The sequence below is a fragment of the Bradysia coprophila genome, chromosome IV (genome assembly GCF_014529535.1).
Source record: "Bradysia coprophila strain Holo2 chromosome IV, BU_Bcop_v1, whole genome shotgun sequence".
In the NCBI taxonomy this organism is placed as follows: domain Eukaryota; kingdom Metazoa; phylum Arthropoda; class Insecta; order Diptera; family Sciaridae; genus Bradysia; species Bradysia coprophila.
The window spans coordinates 7,593,180-7,616,455 of NC_050738.1; the positions used below are offsets into that span (position 1 = coordinate 7,593,180).

General features: G+C 34.5%; 1 protein-coding gene across 1 annotated transcript in view; it reads right to left on the reverse strand.

Annotated features, from left to right (window-relative positions):
- LOC119066099 (uncharacterized J domain-containing protein C3E7.11c) overlaps nt 1-23,276 on the reverse strand; it is an 85,763-nt gene that overhangs the window by 12,325 nt on the left and 50,162 nt on the right. Inside the window, exons 3-7 of the mRNA XM_037168371.1 lie at nt 4,519-4,662; nt 4,255-4,389; nt 4,107-4,172; nt 2,255-2,349; nt 2,163-2,189 (exon numbers count right to left, since the gene is read on the reverse strand). Coding sequence (XP_037024266.1) covers nt 2,163-2,189; nt 2,255-2,349; nt 4,107-4,172; nt 4,255-4,389; nt 4,519-4,662 — 467 coding nt within the window. The remainder of the gene's footprint in view (nt 1-2,162; nt 2,190-2,254; nt 2,350-4,106; nt 4,173-4,254; nt 4,390-4,518; nt 4,663-23,276) is intronic.

Genomic DNA, 23,276 nt, shown 5'->3' on the forward strand with positions numbered 1-23,276 from the left:
CCTGATAGTAAATGATTTCACAATTGTAAAATCTCCTAAAATAGTTATTTATGCAACAAATTGCGAAAAGTGGATGTTTTCATCACTAGGTGTTAGTTTCTCAAACGAGGCGAAGCCGACTTTTCACAATAAGTGAAAAAAGCCGCTCATTACGCTCATCAAAGTAGGCATAAAAAAGTTCACTTTTCGCAGCGCATTTCGTACGTAGGACTTTTTTTTTAGCGTGTGAGAGATTTCCAGACTGAGCCGTAGGCGGTAATAATATTTTCCATATCCAACGGAGAAAAAGTGCGCTTAAGGTGCTTAGACCTAATGTTTGTGCAGTTACTTTGTTAGTCATTTTCAATTCTTTCTCAAAAATTTGCAACGAAGTGGAGTGTTTGTCCCATTGGCAAAAGTACTTAATCTGTCAAATACGGCTATTCATCTGTTATCGATAACGACGACCAGAATAATGCCAAGAAATATCTGGGAATATGGTCATTTATATAGTAAAATGCGTGTTAAAAAAATTGAAATAAAAGATTAGAAATCAATCGATTAAAAATAATTTGATCGATGGAAGTAGTAGACCAGATAATAATATTGGTCACATTCATGATGTCTGTAACAGGTTAAGTGTTGTAAGTGGAAAATACACCGAAATGTATGACCATAAGTGTTCCCTCAAATCATCAAAATTATTGTTACACTAAATATGGCCGACATTTTCAATTCTGTGTGTTGCAAATTCTTCTAAAAGTTTGTTGCGTAACAATTTTGTCTCGAATATATAACTGTGTCCAACGGTCAATATTTAAAAAAACGGTTTTTCAGCGACACTTCTTGCATTCTTTTTTGCTCGATGCATTCAACAAAATATTAAAATGAAAACAAGGAAAATTTTACTTGAAATAACTGTCAACGTGAAATAAACCCTGAATAAACCTAGTGTAATGGATAATTTTCGCAGGGACTAAAAAGCCTTGTAATAGTCAATTTTCGCATGTGGCAGGCAAAAAAGCATTGGTTTGGATTTTATCCTATACTGTTCATGTCATCTGTTATCGAGAACAACGACAATAACAAGTGATGAGCTTTGTAAATGACTGTAGTTTATAGTGGAGTTTATTAAATCATTTGAAGTAAAAGATTTCAATTTGTTGCAGATACAACAACTACTTTCAAAAGAAGTGACAGATTCGATAATAATATCGGTGATATACTTGCAGTTCGTGAAAGGTCAAAATAAGCAATATTATTGCCATATTGAATGAGATCACCGTTCTTATGGTGTTTTTATAAACTGGTCCCACTGGTCTTCCATTTTCAAATTGAAAAGTCTACTAAGCACCACATAAACAACACTTCAGATGAATTACTGGATAAATTATGTTTTTCACTTTATTCGAAGCGGGAAAAAACTCTCAACAAAAAAGCTAATTTAACTTAGCCAATAAAAAGTTCGGAAAAAAGAATGAAAATAAACCTTTTCACTTCCACATAATGATATAATGCCAATTGAAAATCGATTTCGATTTACATTGTCTTTGGCGGTGCGGATTCATAATAATCGGAATTGGAAATATTGTGTGTCGGCTTATGAGTTATGAACAGCGACGACTTCAAACAATAAATTAATGATAAATATCTTCAGAATTATCAATGCGACTTAAAGTCGAAATAATTTAGAGCTTAAAAGTTAAAACATGCTTGAATGAACATCGAAGCAAATTTAAACCACTTTCAATTTAAGATTCGAAAAGTTTTTGTTTGGAGGAGTTTGAAGAGTTTGTTATACATAATGTTCTATACGTATACAACCGAAATCAATGGTTAAGATTCTTCGGCATTTCGGGGCAAAGTTATTTTATGTATGCAAAATGTGAAGGCTGCTGTAGGTATTAATACTTACGAGACATTGAATGAAATTATGATTTTAATTTATGGCATATCTTGATTTAATATAAAATTAATTTTCAATTTTGGATCTGTATTTGAAAGGATAGATAGATTGTTCCGGAGCGAAGGAAAAATAAAAACTTTCTCGAAGAATTTTAATGAATTTTCCTGTTCATAATACTAGAAAGAGAATCTATTAATTTCAAACTTGATTTTTAATTCGCTTGGATATATTTAGACGGACCCAATATCCACAGAAATTCCGAAAATGAATAATTTACCTTTTTGAACCAATATATTGTGGGAACCTGCATGGGAAGAGAGATTTCCATAGAAAATAAATCGTTATTTTAACTGGTTAAACATTTCATACCGGGTTGCCGGACGCTTTACACTCGAGAGTTACAGTGCTGCCTTTTCTAGCGGAAACTTGACCATTTTGTGGGACGGCTCGCAACGTTGGTGGAACTGTAAGAAATAAATTGGTTTTGTAGCTGTTGAGTTTTTGATATTAGACGATATTTTAGTTTACTATGCAAACACCCTAATTAGACATGCGAACTTTTTGGGATAGCTTTAATTTAAACATCGAATTTTGATGATGAAGACCGATGGTGTTGATTGACGGTGGGGCTGAACAACTTTATTTCGCCAAGTTCGTAAACATGGGATTTTTCAACGGAAAATCGGTTTTTGGACTAAAACAAAACTTTTTTGTTCTGGCACAAAATCTTTTTCGTGGATCTGTTCAGGCACACTATCAAAATGTATGGACAAAAGATTTTCCGTTGAGAAATCCCATGTTCACTAACCTCGCAAAATAAAGTTGTTCAGCCCACTGTGGATTTATATAGAACCAATTGTCTAATGCACCTAACGTAATTAAAAAGAAAGAAGATCGCGTACAGTCATGGCGCTAGAAACGCGAATTCTGTAGATCATGAACGTTATCGATCGTTTCGGGGATAGAGATTGGAGTAATATTATTAAATCTTGTTCAAGGGAAAAAACATTTGTTCTATTGAGGGCTAGAAGGGCCTTAACGAAGGTAACTCTACTGCATATATCAGCAATCAGCCGACACTTTTAAAAGGTTCGAATTCGTCTCTAAATTAACATTAGAGCCCAATGGAAAATGCATTTAATTTTTATCTTGCAAAATCAACCGTAATCCGATTAAGGACGGTAAAGTCCTTGGGCTAGATTCTCTTCACGTTGTAAAGTTAAAAAAATAGTTTCCACACCGTAATCTTGTTTGTTTGTCTGTTAGAAAGACAAAAAGGAACAGTGAATCCAGTTTAATGTATGTTTGAAGCTTGGTTTGAACAAATGAAGCAAAAGATTTTTTTTTAAATAAATAGATAAATAGATGGATTAGATTTTGGTATCCTTCTCCATTGATAAGCAGGAATCCAAATCAAAGATCACCTATTTTTGATAAGAAGTCGTGCATGCATTTACCATTTAATAATGGAAGATCTTCTTCTTGGAGTTCATAATACCCAAAGGTTCGAAACCTGAGGTTGGTATAAAGTGGACAATTCCTCAGGATATGTACACCCGTCTTAGATGCGAGACCACAAGAACAGATAGAGTCTGTGGAAATGATCGTTAAGCTTGTTAAGCTCGTAATCGCACCAACTGCTAACCCTATCAAATATTAGACGATATTTTGAACATGATTAACAAATAACGACTCTAAGTTCAATATTTGGAACGAATAACGTGGAGATAGATGGACTGTTAGATGTATTTTTCATTTTATCGGTTGAGACGCCCACCAACCACCATGTCTGTTATGGAAATTCCAAACCTAAAAACTTACTAGTTCCAATACTTCGACCAGTCTAATAATCAACTATGGATATTCCGTAATTGAAGGTAGAAATAATGTTTTTCCAGGAAAACTTTTGTATTTTACAGAAAATTTAAATTTTGTTAGTCAGTAAGCCCTTCTAGTTCAAGAGTTTCAAAATTGATGCTGTTGTTTGCTGTCAACACACAGAAGACCCTCTCTATCTAATATTTCCGAAGGACTTATACTTCCAAAGTAACTGCATAATAATATCCATTGTGATCGACCCTTTTCCTACGTTTATAAGGGTTCGAAAAATGCTAGTTTTGGGCTCCAATATATTGGTTATTTATTCATTATACAAATTAAAATGTCATCCTTCTTCTCTAATATACCAAAAAAGGTATCGAATAAGATATTCAACACTTACCCAATATTTCGACTGTGTGAACCTGGTCTCTCGTTTCTTGGTCACCGATTTGGCATATATAATCACCTATATGTAACGGTATTATTGTTATCGTAATGCCGAGAATTGTCAGAGAATTTTCTTTCTCTTTTTATATTAAAATAATGACCTGCGTCTTGTGTCCGAACATTTGCAATTTGCAGATTGTAATCGCCGACGATTTTAAATCGAGAGTCCCTCGTTATTTTTAAGTGTCCAGCTGTGAGCACGGATGTGCCACGACGCCATAATAACACAAAATTACCTAGAAAAAAAATATATAAACAAACGTAGTTGATGGTTATTACCCTCATCATTATCTTAGCCAACCCTTCAAATAACAAACAAAAATATTTTTATCGTTTTCCCTCTCAAAATATAATAGAAAATTTACCTAAATTCTGAACTTTGCAGGGCAGTTCTATTGTATCTCCTACAATTGCTTTGTATAAATGGCCTCTAGAGACAAATTTTGGAACAACAGTCGGTGTACCAAAATCAGTTGTCGGTATAAGACCTTCAAAGTTTTGTCCATAACCTGGAAAGAGGAAAAACTTGTTAAATTAAGTAAAAAGTTTTTTTTTTCTATAACATTATCGACTTTATTTCAGTCGATTTGCGAGAAGAAAAAGTTTCCGGCTATTTTTTTCCCTTAGCATCTAAGATTGCACTTATATGGAGGATGTGTGTTGTGTGTGTATGTATATGGATAGCCTTATATAAGATATGCACGTAATAATGTTTCCACATCATAAATTATACGGGCAATATTCGACGATATGAGATTGTTCGGAATATTTTGCGTGAAGGATATATTATCCATACTATTTATAATCATCAAGACTCTGGTGCTTTTGCTTAAACGTAGATTCTAATTTATTTCATTTAGTAGTTTCATGATTCATGGTTTATGTTTAACGAACGCCTTTCAGTGTCGTGAGAAGTGCAGCAAGAGTTTATATCCAGTAATTTCGCTGGAAATAGAGTATGAGAATATTGCTCGTATTAGCCACATTACCGTTGATGCACCTCGATCTTTTTGTGTCAAAAGTTCCTGAACTACAGAACTCAATTAGAAGGCTTCAATGTTTGCGAAGGAAAATCCTTTTAAGCTTTATGCCTTTTTTGCCAACATCTAGACGTTGAAAACGATAAAATTTCCAATAGAGATTAAAGACAAGCTGTGAAGAAAAGTTTTCGCGAGATTTGCGTGAGCGCCTCACAGTTTTGATATATCTTAAAGTAATCGTCAAATCAACGCCCTAATAACTGATTTACGTCTATCCACTGGGATCTAATTAATTGACGATTGCAGACTTCCCTTTCGGTAAGTAAAGACAGAGATTACCGTTTAATACCGGTGAGATAATTAAACATGAACCTATAACAATCAAACGTATAATTCGTGTATTATGAACGCAGGTCAACATAATATTCTCGGTAAAATTGATAGACAATATTATTACATCAGTAACTATTGTTACGTGAATTGTGTTACGTGACAGAATACATCGGTTGAATGCTAGTAGGTGTATATATAATCGAATAAATGGGAAATGTAATGTATATAATAAACGGATTTCGTCATCATCGTGTCATTGTGTTACAATGGTAGGAAATCACAAAATAAATGTTTTAATCCTTCTGTCACAGTAATAAAGCTTCAATCATTTTTCAATTTCACTTGGACAGATAGAAAATATTTGTCATAGTCGATGTGGGTAAAAGATAATCAACCATGAAATTGATGTTTTGCCGGCGTTGATGTTGTTTCACCATTTTTACGGAGGCAAATTTGAGACACTTATGGCCAATTGAAATTTCGATTTATTTAGATAAACAAAAAAAAAATAAAGAATTTGTCATGGACTTAGGGAGTGGATGAGTGGGATTTGGTCGTAAAAATGGAATCTTTGGTTCACTTGTTTTCGAAACACCCATATTTCGACACTGGCTATTTTCGATACCAGTAATGAAATGGGGTAAATTTTCTCACAGAGAAAGGTCAATACGCATATGGGCTTGACAACACGATGTGTGCAAAATATCCATCATTTTGTTTCCTATCAACAACGAATATTGAGCGACACCAAATTAGAAAAAAAAAGATTTTCGTGACGAAGGAATTTTTCCAACTTTCTCATTATAGCACTAGTGTCTAAATGTTATATGAAACTCTAAACTGACGAAAAAAAATATCACGAAATCTCCCAACCTGACAAAGACTTGATGAAAAATATTGCCTTTAAGAAAATAGATCCTGCCTGGATGTGAAGAACTCTAATTAATGAATAAGTTTCTTCGAACACCATCATCCGTAAATGGTTTCATTTACCAAGAATCATGAAAATCCATTACACTTCGTCCAACAAGAAGAATAGATATCCCAGCTACATTGCTTTATGTCGTCAACAAAACTTTTTACTTATATCGTCTGCACCAGACTAAGTAAACAATATGAATAAGACCAATGAATTCACTGAACCGTTCATTTCCAATAGCGTATTATTATCTAAACCACCATGTATATCCCTTTCTTGTAAAACTACGACACCAATTTTATTGTGGAAAATGCCAACACAATTTTCAACTTAACAAATTTGTTCTTCGGATTTTTTTTTTTGTTATTTATAAGATAGGAGTTGTGTGAAAACGTATATCGTGGTGGACAGACGAAAAAGAATTACTTTTATCACTAAGCATTTATTGGAACACATCGAAGAAGCGTTTAAGGAGTGTGTTGTAATATTTGATTATCCAATCCATTAACATTCACTTTGCGAAAAAGGTTGGAAATCATTGGTTAAAAATTAGATTACGGGACCGTTCATAAGTTACGCAAACAACACTATTTTCAAGACGCTCTTCCTTTTATGCAAAATGTATGAACTTTTAAAACTCCCTCTTGCATAAAGCTCGGATCGGGTTCGGGTTCGAATCTCTTTCAATTCAGATTGACCCGAACCGTATCTCAACCTGAATCTAAACTATGATTTCAAGTTGGACCCGAACTTGAACTGAACCTGAAATTTTCGATTTTGGATTCAACTCGAACCCGACAAAAGCCTGGGTTTGATCGACTCGAATCTGAACTTTTGGTTTCCTGTTTGAACCCAACCTGAACAGAACCTGAAATTTTCAAGTTGGATCAGGTCGGATTCGAGCAACCCGAAATGTTTCCACCAGAAATCACAAATTTTCACGAAAAATTTCGTGTACCCGAACTTGAAATCTTAGCTCCGAGCGTTACTCTTTCATTACGAAGTGACTATTTGCACCCGGTGGAAATAGCATAAAATGACGATTTGCTCCCGAATGTACCGAATGCCAAATAGTGCAAGTAAAAGGGGAGCGATATTTGCACAATAATCGTCATTTTATATACTATTTGCACCGGGTGCAAACAGCACCTACGTTATGAAAATGTGGACGTCATCGCTGATTTTGTCATCAGTTTCATAAGTTTTAATTATTTCATGGCTTCTTCAGTAATCGAGTAAAAGCTCACTCAAAATACAATTACTATCACGGAAAGGAAGCCAACCGATAGTTGCATAGATATAAAAAGAAACTAATTTGATTTTAACTTTTTCATGGTAAGAGCCCAAATTACCATAAGATGCTAATTTTAAAATGGTATTCTCATTACAAAATGAAGACATCGTTTGCGGTATATATCTATTTTTTTCTGCCAGAAGAAATTTTTTAATTTAAAGTTTAAAATTGTACACGATTCGGTGATTGACAAAAACTTTTTCGATTTTATCACGCTTCTTTGCGCTGATATTGGAGTAGATAGTAGACGAGAATTACTTCGATTTCGGTTTCTATTTCACATTCCAATTTACACATTATGAAAATAGCAACAACAACAACAACAACAACAATACCGAAATAACTCAATGGTGGTTAGGTTTTTGATAGTCATATCGGCATTCGTATGGTTTATAGTTGCCAAACACATTTTGAGTCAATGTTCAACCCTTTTCCCGTTTTAGTATTAGCATGCAACCAAAATATTTATAAGTTTGTTAGATAACATCAAATTTTTGTGTGAGGTTAGGCCGACGGAAAAATACTCCGAAAAGTCAATTTCAAAGGTATGTTATTATTAACGAGCTTTTACGTGTACCTCGCTCTCTCTTCCTTTATAATGTAATATAATGCTATTCACCTTGTTTAGTAGTAATGTAGTAGTTGCGTGTGTAATTACAGTTACGGTATTTTAATAAGAAGAAAAGTGTAGGGTGACACTCTCGATATATTTAAGATAAATATGTCGCTGGTAGTAAATCAGGAATACTTTCAATATTATAAAAATGTTATAAGCTTAAATTGTAGGTGGGCAATGGCGACATAATGTTTACAGTTTTTTTTTTATTTGTATTTTTGGAGTTATTAAGAAACATTGAGTTTTATGGAGGTACTACGGTAGAACAGTATAATTTAAATGTGTAATTATGTATCCTAGACTAAACAACATTATTCAGGAATCAATTTTGGTCGTTAAATAGCAGCTTGTACTAATTATAATATTCTCAAACCTTTAATTTAAGCTTAAAATAGAACAATAATGTCAGCCAGATGAAAAAGTATTACATTTGTGATCGGCTTGAGCATTTTTGTGGAAAATTGTTTTTTTTTTTAATTTGGCGTTTTCAGATAATAAAAAGTTTTGAACAGTGTCCAACAACTCCGGAAAAGCTCATTAAAAAGTTTTTGGCCCACCACCGTCTACAGGAGGGCTTATGACAAAATATTTCAAAGACTTAAATCAGAAAGATCGTCAGAGAAAGGAGTTTCATTGACGGGTCATCTTAACTTTTCTCACATTAGTGAATGTCAGATTTTCTGAACAGAAAATCCAAACGAAAACACAAACGGAAACGGAAAGGACTAGTTTGCTAGTTTGACAGGTTCACTGAAAAATAATTAAACTCTGACTGCAAGGATTTTAATTAAACAAAATGACATTGAGGGATTCTTTTGAAAAACAGCCTACCGAAATCGGACGCAAATATGAGAAGTTGAAATGTTTAAGTGCCCATATTTCATCGCATATGCATCCAAACCCCATAAGACCCTATTTGGCCCAAAAACACATAAAATTACCTTTCAAATGATACCCCACACCACCATGTACGGCTCGGGTAACTAGAGAAATATTGGTAAGAAAAGTGCAAGTTTTCTGTTGAAAACTTCAACTGCACATATTTCAGCGTGGATTAATTTTAAAACCAATGAGTCTCTATTCGGCTCAATAGTACATGTGATTACCTTTCTAATGACACCCCACACGACCCTGTACGGCTCGTGTACCCGGAGAAATTTTGGTAAGAAAAAAGAAAAAAGGTAAGAAATTTTCGGCTTTCGATCACCTTTCACCAGCTATAAAAGCTTCGAAGAATTTTTTTGAGAGTGGTTTTGGCTTCTAGGGTCAAAGTTCTTTCTAGGTACCTGTAAAAAGTTCCACTAGAAAACACGCCCGATTTCGGTAGGCTGTTTTTCAAAAGAATCCCTCATTGTGTAACGAATGATTTCAGATTCAGGAGTCCAGTAAACTAATTGTTTTCTCAATCAGGCCAATATTTCCCGAGCGATAAGCCTTTGATCACATTTTCAAGTGCTTATTGCTCGGCATATGTTCGTCCGATTGAGAAAGCAATTACTTCACAGGGCTCCTGAGATCATGCGCTACACAATTCCATTTTGTTTAATTGCAATCCTTGCAGTCAGAATTTAACTATTTTTCATTGAATCTGTCAAACTAGCTCTTTCCGTTTGGATTGTGTTCAGAAATCAGACGTTCAATACGCATTCAGAAAAAAAAAGAAAATACAGATTTACGTACAGGACGAGAACAATTTACGTATATGAGACGCAAATACCACATCTCGCACATAGAATGTTCGTAAAAGTCGTAGACTTTTACGAATCACTCGCTCGTCTATACGTGTGAGTGAACCATTGGTCTTATTACGAGTAATACGTAAAATTTTACGACTTACATATGAACATTCTATGTACGAGATTTGCGTCTCACACGTAAATCTTACTCGTCCTATGCATACCTTGGTATTTTCCGTTTTCCGTTCTGTGTGAGACACACAATAGAATTTTTTCAATTTTTAGCTTTGTTCACTTGACAGCACGCTCTCTCACGGAGTACTTTTTGTTGAGTGGAAACCATACTTAGAGCCATTTCCAATTTTTTTTTACACAATAACTCAACCAGTGACGAGCTAACTATAGACTTATATATTCTCGACATTACAGGAATGATAAGATTATGTCAATTGTCAATGAATGAAAATAGAAAATTTAATTTAGTCAACTAGAAATATGAATCTGAATACGTTCTGTGCGTTTGTGTACCGTGTACTGAAATGCTTTCTCGGAAATGACTCTTCAGGCATTTACGATGTTAGGTGAGTCTAATTTTTCTTTCTTGATTTTTTGAAGTGTTCCAATTATCTTTGTCGTTTCTGGCGAGTGTCTCCCATTGACATTGTAGACAGTACAAATGATAGAACACAATTTATTATCGTTTCAGTTTTGATGCCGGAAATTAATTAAAAATGTTTTGATGTCAATGGAAAATAATCAATTAAGTAGCAGTCATTCCCAACAAAAGAAAATAGCTGCAAGCGATTTAACTTTCTAAAAGCGTACACAGCCACAGGTTGTTTGTCTGTTAGAATCGTATACGGTTATACCAACAATGACAATGTTCACTTCAAAAATCAAGAATTCATAATGGCTTTTAAAAGCACAACCTCGATCCATTTCCATTACAATAATTAAATATTGCAAGTGGTTATGGAAGTCTTCATATTTAATTATAATTACATGTACACCGTGAATATAGTTCTTTCAAAGAGTGATTATTTGTGAAAAGCACTGAGCCACACAACAATCCAATTTGATTAAGTTGATTAAGCGACACACTAAAAAGAACTCTTCTTTTGATCACATTAAACCGAACTCTGTGTTTACCTTAATTGTCTTTCTTAAGTAGTGAGCATGTCTTTGTTCCGCAACTTTTTTTACCATGTTATAACTGTTTTTTTTCCTGTTTTTATTTCGGCTATTTTCTGTATCCCTTCGTGTATACCATTTCATACGTATACAGTTTTTCATGTTCACTGAATGAAATAAGGACAAGTTTATTTTGTTGTAATGCATAAACGAACAAGAGAGAAAAAAAGAAACTCTTTATGTATAGGGTAGGTGACCGTGATTTGCGGATGCGAAAACCTGACCGATTTGGCAGTTAACTATCAAACGGGTAGTTGAATACCAACTTGGTAGTTAACTACCAAAACTAATAGAAAGGTGGTTAACTATTCAACAGCTAGATATAGGCTGATGAAACTATTTTTACTGTTTACTTATAACTCACGTATATTGTAGTTGGTAGCTCCAGAAAAAATTGAGAGAAAGAAAAAACACCTCACCAGGCTTATAGCCGATCTGTTCTTGTTACCACAAATCACGATTCTCTCAGACGTTTGTATGAAGTTTTGAAAACTTCACATGAAATAACGTAAATTTAGGACCCCATTACGCAACTCTCGATTCAATTAAAATATTAAATTTAATTAAAGAAACTCATTAAATGTTAATCAATTATTGATTAATTACGAAGCCAAATCTTCAATCTTCACAATAAAGTCAGAGCCATTAGTCCTGGATATCAAAGGAGTTCAAGAAAATGACGTACAAAGTTAAAAAGTGTCACTATACCTCAAATCACGGTCACCTACCTTAGTCGTTTTAGTTCTTTCTGTTGTTTACTTGTATGCTTCCGAAAATGTACATGCACATTTAAGCAAACAAAACACGCTACGAATTACACGATGAGATCGTCATGTGGAACGTTAACGTAGCAACCAGCCCCCGAAGGAAAGGGATATACCATTTTCGGATATAGACCGAGGGATACACTTAATATACCATAAATAATCAGATAAATTTCATTCTCAAATCTTAGCATTTATGTATACCTCTGAGAGGTTCACATTATGTGCTGATGCGATCCAATCTCAAATAACAGAAGCCACAGTAATTTCATTGATTTGTTTATTCTTTGGTTTTGTTGATTATTTATATCGGTATCGTTGCGTTGGTGGTGCCCTTGTGATAATTCCGACACAAAAGTAATTGATACGACAATATAGCTCGGTATAGATGTTAAATAATACATGGACTAGTGCTTAAAATATGAGCAACATCAATCAAAGACTGACGAAGGTTCAGGAGCTGGAGTGTATGCTCCAGAGACTGTAGAAGACATCTGGTAACATCTTGGAAAGCTTGCCAGTGTATTTCAGTTGGAAACTTCGCTATTTTGAACAAGCGAAATGCTACTGAAAGATGCCAAAGGGAATCAAATTTATGCCTGCTCCGACAGTGAGTCTATCATCTCATCACTCTGGAGTTGGAGGTAATGAAAGTACCGATGAAATAACGAGGGTTGGCTCTTCAACGCCTGTGTACGCACCTGATCCACAATCTCTACATTCCTATCGCTTAGCATCAGAGCGTTAAAGCATTGGGCGAAAGTTAAGAGCATAGCGCGCTGGGCAGCGTACGGTGGAGGAACGTACACTGAATGTTTTCTGTCGAAACCGAACGAAAACCAAAGCCGAACGCATCTATAACAATCTAAAAAATCATATGAAGACGCTTTAAACGATTTTCAATGTTCAAAAGCTTTGCAGATACATTGTTTCCGCAATCCACTATATAAGCTACGAACGACTCATAAAATTACCACTGTGGTTGCGACAAAGTAATTTTATTCAAAACCCCAATCCAACGTTATTGCCTTTTCAATTAGATAGGATGAAAGTTCAAATATTTGTTTGGTTTTATTGATAAACAAGAATCAACACTTTCATCAACCACAGTTATATACATACAGTGAATATTCCATTTTAAATATACAAAGGGGGTGTCCTTATTTATTTATAATAATAAAAAACACTCCAACTGGACGTTGCTAGAGTACAGAATTGATCAAAATTTCAAATCGTTTTTGTTGGAAACTTTTTCTTGTGTTCCCCGGTAAAAACGATTTAGTTTTTTGTTTTTGTTTTGGTCATGCATCACATTTAATGAGAAAACATAAATGACCGAATGAGTAAAATGTATGGCGACGTATGTCAATACATAGAACAGACCTCAATGAAATTACATTTTGCGTTCTTTAAATGCAAAATCATTGCATGCGACAATTGAATTTTTAATTTGTTTGAAACTATACTTCAAAAGCTAAAGTGACAGTTTTCAAATTTTATTTTTCCCGGTTTGGGTTTTTCTCTCAAACGAAACAGAACAAAAAAATTTCCATCGAAATAAAATGTTTTGTTCCATATATATGCGAGTAAGGTGCTGTGAGTCTATTAATAACCGTTTCCGTTTTATTTATGTGAAAAATTTGTACGAATTTTTCAAATTTTCACATTAAACATTTGCAAGCTTCAATTCGAATTCAACGAAAACTTTTAACTTATTGCGAACACCACCTTTGTGTTGTGTTAAATTTAAAATGACTAGCAGTAGATTTCAAATTTAACTTTAATTTCAATTTGACGGTTCTGTTGTTATTTTTGTTGTTTAATTAAAAAAAAGAAGAGAAAATAACAGTCACATTAATAAACGAGTACAGCATACAATTTTCCTTCACTAATAATTATTGTGTGCCAATATGAATGTTAACTTTTTGTGAATTTGTAAATAAAAAGTTGGTTTTCATTCGCATTCATATGATCAAATTGTTGTTGTTCATTACGATAGCTGCATTTTCTGCCACTCCAATACAATTATTTTCGAATTTTCAGATTAACAAAACAGTTTTTAACACGAGATATATTGAAATATCCAAGTGCACTCGTTTGTGGGAAAGATCTAAACTTAAATTTAAAAAAAAATAATTTCTACTACTTCACCACATCTTTAATTCACATAAGTAAATATTCTTGGTTGGCAGTTGTCTGGCTTAAAAAGAGGAATGAAAAGGCTTTACAATATTGTGCATCAAACGTTGATTGAAATGATTCCAACACATTATTTCAAACTAATTTTACAGACGGAGATAATTAGCAAATCTATTACTTCTGTTGTTTAAACGAAATAAAATTCTTTATAAAAACTGATATTTTGCAAACAATAGTTTTGGTCCAATGGACTCAAATACAAAATCATTTTTGATTAATCTGGGCAAAATAAAGACGAAAGGAACCAGCGAATCAAGAGTTTTCATTACAAAAATGTCAGTTCCCATTCAAAGAGGAAACGCAGCGTGTGTATATTGGGAAATTTTGCAAAAATTTAACGGGGAATTTTATGTTAAAATAATCTGAATAAAAATGTTTTGCAAGCATTTTGGAGATATTAGACAAAAAAAATGTTTTTGATGAAGAACACTCTCGAAAGCTTATCTTTTAATTTTTGCATCGTTGTTCGTTGTCGATAGTCGATTCGACTTAGCATTTTTGCTTGATTCAGGCCCGTAGCCAGCCAGCGTGGATTAAAATGTCCAGCTTTTGTTAGTTGTTATCGCTAAATTAGTTCTGAATCCCGTATCGTTCTGCGCATGTGTCAGAAAAAACTGCATGTCCAACACTCAGCAATAAAATATTTTATGTAGAACATAAATTCACCAGTAAACCCATAGAACCATTCAGAACAATTCAAAAATGTCAGCGATTTTTTAACGACACCATCCATACAAAAACAAGAGTGTCGAAAGCTTTTTTTGTTCGCTACTCGCTGGTATGACTATATACGTCGACATATGCACATTTGCGCGAAAAGTGAATGCTCTGATGCGAATGTCCCTTGCTAGTATAGTTCTCATATTAAAATAAATTTAAACAGAATGGCAACAGCACCCTTAGCCGTATTACGAAAACTTTTAAAACGAAACATTTTATAAAATCCTTTTTTGCTTTAACTTAAACTCAAGCTTAAACTACTGCAATTTAAAGTATTACGGCATAGAAAATTTGTATGTATCTGGCTCATAAATCAATTAAGCTTAAGAAACGTTAATAAAAACCATACGGAAGTGTATGTGTAGTTTATTTTACAACAACCAAACATTTGGTTAATATTTTTTTGGTAAACTTATAAGCAAACGTTATCCACATAGAGAAATATCTCACCAGCCACAATATATGGGGCGAATGGAGTTCTAAACTAGCATTTTGTACGGTAAAAGTTTTTAAACACATGAAGAGAATTTTTGAAGTTTTAAAATTGTTTTACGGTTGGGAATGAACATTTTCTTTTCATATTTTCACGCTAAAAATTCTTCATTTTATATAGACATTTGACTAGCAACAGCGGTTAATGTTACTTAAAAGCAAAAAAAAACATTTTTATTTTAATCCTAATTTAATCTTGATATCCCCCGTGCATCGTAGGTATTATTGTTCTGTTTTTTAATAGCAAATGCACAGCTGAAGTTTTTCTATTTTGTATCAAGAATAATGGAAAAAAATTCACTATCTGCTATACGGCATGAATGGAACAATCTTTTTTTTTCTAAATAAAAAGCATCAACGACGGAATAAAGTTTTAACGAATGTTAGTCAAATGGAATTGTTATTGGTATAAATTGCAACTAAAACATTTTTTACTCCCCTGACATTCAATAGCGTTCTATTGAAAATGCGACCTATAAACAGTCTCTTTCACTAAAAAATAATTAAAAAGAATTTCCAGAGCAGGATATTTAATAACGTGATGTGATTTTAGACGATCCCAATCAAAATTCATTTCTCGTTTATTGACGAGCCATAACGCCCGGTTGGCGTATTTTGCACGAGATAAAACTACGCATTATGACAAGGAGTGGGATGAAGAAATGATTAAATTTCTATTTCATTCCAATAGACAAAGCATATTTAGATTACATTTTTTTCATCAATTTTCATTTTGTTATGTACATCCAGGGTATCCAGCCATCAAAATATAATTCCCTTGACTGTGAGTCATGGGTCTTACAACAGAAAATACACCGTACGTAACATGATCAATATGATTAAAAACGTTAAATGTAACACTTTTCTGCTATTTTCTGACATGATAACACGAGTAAATCTCAACCCATTTTCAAAAACTTTTTTTTTATTCGATGAAGTATTATCCTCAGGCCAAGTTAGGTCAAGTTCGAAAATGGGGTCAGCCAAATGGGAGTAGTTGTTACAATAACCAGAGTAATTCTCAACCGATTTAAAAAAAAAATGTTTGGTGAAGAATGGAAAACCTGAGGTTAGATTTCAATGTAGATTATGGTGGTCTAACGATCTAGCTGCTGTTACAAACCGAATTTTTGTATCTATTTCGATAGAACTTTTCTTGTTATGTGATTTTGCACTGTAAACAAAAGCGACTAAAACAGACCGAAAATCAACGAGTGTGAAGTTTGCGCCTAGAGTGAAGCGAGAGTCGCAGTTGTGAGCTTAAAAGCAGGCATATATGTACCAGAAAACGAAGTTATGAAGGCCGATCTAGTAGTTATTATTCTAATTATGTTTTTGTCGTCATCAAAATTTCATTTCATTGAAATAAATCAATAAATCATTTACCAATACAAAAACTATTGAGAAGTTCAGACAGTCAAGGGATTTGACCCACCGAACAGGTGGTACCGAGTACTTGGTAGATCCTTCTTTTCATTTCGCAAATATGTCAGTAAATAAAGAACGCTCAAAGCTTCCTTTCAAATAAAATGGGTTTATTGTTTCCGTAGCTATATTCTGTGTATAGCTTTCAATGAAATAATATACATTTCACTTACGCCAACGCACATTAAACATTATAAAATAAAAAAAAAAATAGTTCGACAATACGGTCGCTACAAAATTAAAAAAAATATTTTCCAAACAAATTCAATTACACAGTTTACGAACCAAAAAAAAATATTTATCACTTCATGCCCGGTATATATCCAGTAATAATGAGGTTAAATATTTTATCAAAATGATTAACAACCGACTAGGAAAAAAAATGTTTCAAACCAATTTTTTATATCACATGGGGGTGGATTATACACACACACTATTGTGTGCAGACAAATTCGATTCAACCTTTTAAAGGACATTAAATATCACGGATATATTGTGTACACCAGGAACCAGAGGAAAAAAAATGCTGTCATTTGCTTCTAAGTTAAATTAATGGGTGGGTGTGTTTATTTAAAGGTTTTGATTAATTTCACTTAGATGTATGGCCATTACCATGACTATTTTTAATAACATTCTAACGTTTTGAAGGATTAGGGACTAATAGGCGAATATTGATTCTCGCTTCGCATTTATGAATAGTAATGTAAAATCAAACGAAAACGGATTCAAAATGTAAATACTCTGTTCGATGCTCTCTCTATACACAAATATGGATATTGTAGACGATTATATGGAGCCCTCACCTTTTCTTCATTCACTAAAATATCCGTGAATGTATTCTGTGTATTTGTATATTTATGTGTTATACATTGTAAAACTTATACGTACATCCTGTTCTTGTAGCAGACGGAAATGAAGCAACATAAATTATCAATAAGCTAAAGCTGCTTATATACAATTTTTTTTTTCAGATAGCTTTTTCCGAAGGAGCATATATAGAATAAGTTTTCATGTTTATTGTATGTGCAATTTTTGTGTGTTTTACGTCTGCTGCTAAAAATAAACATTTTTTCTGAAATGATATTTTTCTCCTTTTAAACAAACATTCAGACATTATAGTCACAGTCTATGTTTCTATTTTCACTGCGTAAGACTGTGATTTTTCGTGAGTCTTTACTCCGTTTTCATAACAACTATAAATCTCTGTTAATAACTATTACGTATCGAAGTGGAAAACTCAGTTGTTACCAGTTCACAATAGTAAATGTTATACCTTTTTCCTTGTAAGACATTAAAATGTTTCAACAAGCATTATAAAAATATCCTGAAATAATGACATTGCAGATCACAAAGAAATGAATAAAGGAAGACAAAATATAATGATAAATAAACCATCGTAATGGTAAAATAAAAATTTCCGCGCGGAGGAGTTGCTCTTTAAGACTCAAATTTCTCAACGATCTATAACTATCTGGAAATCATACTTATGATGCACTGGTAACCGTTGACTCATAGGGTAAAACTATCAACTAAGAGTTTCTGCTTTTAATACGAGCCCTCTATTGCATTTGGCAGATGAGTCTTCTACTTGCCACCTCTTGCGTGTCTTTAACCCTATATACTCTATTCTCACATCGCATTTCGTAGTTTAGTTCAGTATTTGGATGTTTTACCCTATTTACTCTATAATAGTCCGTAGCTAAAGATTACAAAAAAAAAATCCACGAGAACTGTTGCTATGCCAACCGTCCATAGACAGACATAATGACCCCCAACATCACCGGTTCCATAAATTAGCTACCGTAGAGTGAAGAACAAAGAATTTTCCATCGGAAAAACTGCACTAAATAGTCACAAATAAACGTATACCATCTTCTTCACTTACGAATAAGAGATGATGGGCCACATTGCGACAATAAAAAATTCGAAATATTTTTTTTTTATTTACTATTTGGTAAGTCGACAAAATTAATTTTCACAACGCAGGCGAGAAAATAATCATTTCTCCCCTCCGCTTTAACTTCGGAAGCATTTGTTGTGAAAAATGTTGTGTTGAACTCTGAAAAAAAATTGGAAAACAAAAAACTATTTTCAACCGAAAGCATTTTTTATTCTCCTAAGTTGACATTTCAATTTATTGTTTGATTTTTGTTTGACGTACTATTCTTTCAAATCATTTAAATAATGCATTTTCCGATGCATTTTCATATTTCCATTTTTCCAATTGTTGAATCAAAATATTTTATTTTTTTGATAAATCAACAGTGCTTATTTTAACATAATATTTATTTCCATAATTGAATTATTCAAAAGAGGCCAACATGATTGAAATTATAACAAAATTACGTAAAATATGTGGTCCTAAATGTGGTGAAATACAAAATATTTGTTAGTATTGGTGTCACATTCTACTTAAAATCGTGCGAAATGTGTATCTTATACAAACTGATGTTATGGACACATTTTGTCGTACGAAAGACGAAATACCAGTCTAGGTATAATTTGTCTAAGATTGTCCGTTGGCCGGAGCGTAACAAGTGCCACAAGTCACCTGAGAAAATGAAATTTTCTAATTTTTTCCCGAGGTCAACACTACATTTTTCACATTGATATTTCACTAAGAATTTTTTTTTTGCCCTTTTTTGGAAATAAGAAATTGAATTTTTGGAATTTATTTGAATTTTTTGAATTAAATGGATTGCGATGGATTTGGAATTTCGAGTGGAATTTTATGGAAATATTGGAATTTCGACTGGAAATTAAATTGAATATTTAGGATCTTTCAATCAGATTCTTATTTTAATATTATCACTTCTGAAACCACAGAATTTGGGAATTGAATGGAACTTTTAGGACTGAATGGAACTTTCGGAATTAAATGAAATTTTTGGGATTGAATAGAATTTCTGCCAGTTACCTTCTCACAAAAAGAGCACCTCAAAATCAACATCTCAAGATTACTGACTGATTCGAAGTGTCGGATATACGTTAATATGAGAATATACCATCATTGATAACAAAATTGACAAGAACTTTCGTATGAAAATTAGTAATTGTTCGGTGTCAAAATGAACGATTTTATGGTCCACAAATATCAATTGATTTAAAAATTGTATTCGGGGTGTCTGACCTAATAATATTTCGGTTGTAAGGGCACACGGCTCGCTAATAATGTTGAAATAAATATTTTATGAATAATTCATATCAATTTCAGATGCCCTTTGTTGCACATTTTTAATTCGATGCGATGCACAGAATGAAACTTTATTCGTTTATTTATTCATCATTAAACTTCATTAATTAAATTGAATATATTTACAAAAAAATGACAATAACATCCGCTCAATATTGACAATGGGGTGCGATTGACCATTTTCCACGAACAGAAAAAAAACAATAAACGAAAGCACATTTTTATTGGGAGTAACAGCATAATATTTTCTATATAAAAACCGATAACCGATAAAATATACAATTTCCTGTCAAATCTAACAGATGTCCGAGAATATCTTTTTTGTATTCGATATAATTTCTCAGGGGACACACATAAATTACCAAAGGCTTTGATAGTGGCTAAAACACTCAATTTCTTTCAGTAGACGAATAGAATAGAAGCTCTAAACGTATGAAATAAACAAGATTCATGCTACTGCGGAGTACGACTCCGTAAATGAAACTCACGGATCAACTTAACAATTAATTTATTTCGCTAAATTTGCTTACGCTAAACGAGTATGATACGGTTGATCGTACGCGACGGAATGAACGAATATAATGCAATTTCTGTCGAGCTGTAGAAAGTGATATGCGAGCGGTGAATATGCAAAAGTGCTGAATAAGAAACGAACCGCCGCATTACTCCCCTCTTAGAAATTTTTTACAATAAAAAAAACTACGAAAAAGTTCGCGTTACAATTGATCGATGAATTTTTACGACAATTTTACCCCGAAACGAAACGATTAGGTCGCTTAACCTCCCGACCATATCTACTGAACGTTTTACAATTACCTTCGCTAGTCAGTGATGCTTCATCGAACGTTACGCGTTTTCGAGCTTTCGTTGGTACGGTGACTTGAGTGTTTGGCGATGTACTGTTGACGGACGGGCTAGTTGACTGATTGGTAGCTGATATGTCGTCCTGATGTATCCAAGCGGCTTTTAGTCGATCAATGGAAATTTTCTCGTTTTTTCCCTTTACGTTTACAAGGAAGTATTTCTCTCCATGTCGAATAACTGGATAAGGACCTTCGTACGGTGGACACAAATTTTTTTGCGCACCCGCTCTGATGAAAACGTATTCGCTGTCCATCAGTTCCTTCTGTATGTAAAATGATTTCCGTGTGTCGTGATTCGATGTCTGAACTGGTCGCAATTGAGCCATGTTTTGTCGAAGTGTTTTAACGAAATCTGATTCGGAAATATCGGGTTGTGATGGTTCAAAAAAATCCCCAGGTAAACGTAGCGTCGTGCCATAAACCAATTCCGCCGGTGTCGCTTTGATATCATCCTTAAACGTCGACCTCAGTCCAAGAAGAATGATCGGTAACGAGTTTGCCCAAGACGGATTTTGTTTACTTTCGATGGCTGCTTTCAGTGTCCGATGTAAATTTTCGATTAAGCCGTTTGCCTGTGGATGGTAGGCCGTGGTTGTGATGTGTTTTGTGCCTAAGAGTTTGCTGAGAGCTCGGAACAGTTCCGATTCAAATTGTCGGCCACGATCCGTAGAAATAACTGTAGGCACCCCAAAACGTGCTATCCAATGTTCCACCAGAGTTCTTGCAACCGTTTCGGCGGTCATATCGCAAATTGGATACGCTTCGGGCCATCTCGTGAACCGGTCAATGCACGTAAGGGCGTATCTGAATTCGCCAGATGCTGGGAGAGGTCCAATTAAATCGATGTTGATGTGAGCGAATCGTTTGTTTGGTACGAAGAATGGATGAATTGGGGCCTTGTTGTGTCGATGTATTTTAGCTTTCTGACATTGTAGACAACAACGGACGAAATTGTTGATATCGCGTCTCATTCCTGGCCAAACATAACGCTGCGTGATCAATTTTGTGGTGGAGCGAATTCCAGGGTGTGAAATACTGTGTAAATTTGCGGTAATGCTCGTTCGAAATGGTTTCGGGATGTACGGTCGTACCGTTTCATTTGAAACGTCGCAGTAAATACGGTCTGCTATTGAGGGTAACTTGATTAGTTTCAAAGTCAAAGAATTACCTTCGGTTTTCTGAATGAGCATTTTTAACTCAACGTCGTTTTGTTGCGAATGAACCAGTTTGTCCCAATCGAGCTCTTCTTCGATAGAAATACTGTTAATGCGGGACAGGCAATCAGCAACGTCGTTGTGTTTTCCCGAAATGTGTCGAATATTTGTTGAAAATTGACTGATGTAACTCAAACGTCTGAGCACAGTTTCGCTAACTTTATCCGGCTTCTGTTTGAATGCGTTGACTAATGGCTTGTGATCGGTATAAATCACGAAATCTCGACCGTCCAGAATTGATTGGAAGTGTCTCGTTGCGCTGTAGATGGCCAATAGTTCTCTATTGTACGTGTCCCCAATGGCTTCGTTTGTCGTGAGCTTTTTCGAGAAAAAACCTAGCGGCTGCACTCCGTCTTCAACGATTTGATCGACCACCGCACCCATAGCGAAATTTGAGGCGTCAACAGTTAGTGTGAGTGCTAATGGTGCTTGCCGTTTGGGATGAGCTAGCAATGTGTTGCTAGCGAGTTCGTCCTTGCAGGTCTGGAACGCTTTTTTCGTGTCATCATTCCATACCAGTTTCGTCGAGTCGTTTTTCTTATTTCCCGGGCACATTTCGTGTAATTTCCTATGGCTTCTCGCTGCCATCGGGATGAATCGACGATAAAAATTGATCATTGCTAGGAAGCGTCGTAACGATTTGACGGTGTCGGGTAACGGGAATTCCTGAATCACTTTTACTTTCTCCGGCAACGGTTTCGTTCCATGCTTGTTGATGATGTGACCCAGAAAGATAACTTCTTCGAGGCCTAATTGACATTTAGGCAATTGGATAGTCAATCCGTATTTCTGTAGTCGGTCGAACACTTTTTTTAAGTGTTGCTCGTGTTCTTCGGGTGACGTCGATGCGATGCATATGTCGTCTATGTAAATGAACACGAAATCCAATCCTTGCATAACTTCTGTTAGGTAACGCTGGAATGACTGAGCTGCGTTTCGAAGTCCAAAAGTCATGTACGGAAATTCGAATAATCCGAAGGGCGTAGTTATTGCTGTTTTCGGAATATCTCCAGGATTGACGGGAATTTGAAAATATGCGGATTTCAAATCGATCACGCTGAAAATGGTTTTTCCAGCCAAATTGTACGACAGATCTTGTATGAACGGAATCGGGTATCTGTCGGGTAAGGTCTTTTCGTTTAGCCTTCGGTAGTCTCCACATAATCGCCATGTTCCATTAGGTTTCTTTCTCATGAGTAGTGCGCTGGACCATGGGCTTTTTGACAATCTACAGATTCCTTGTT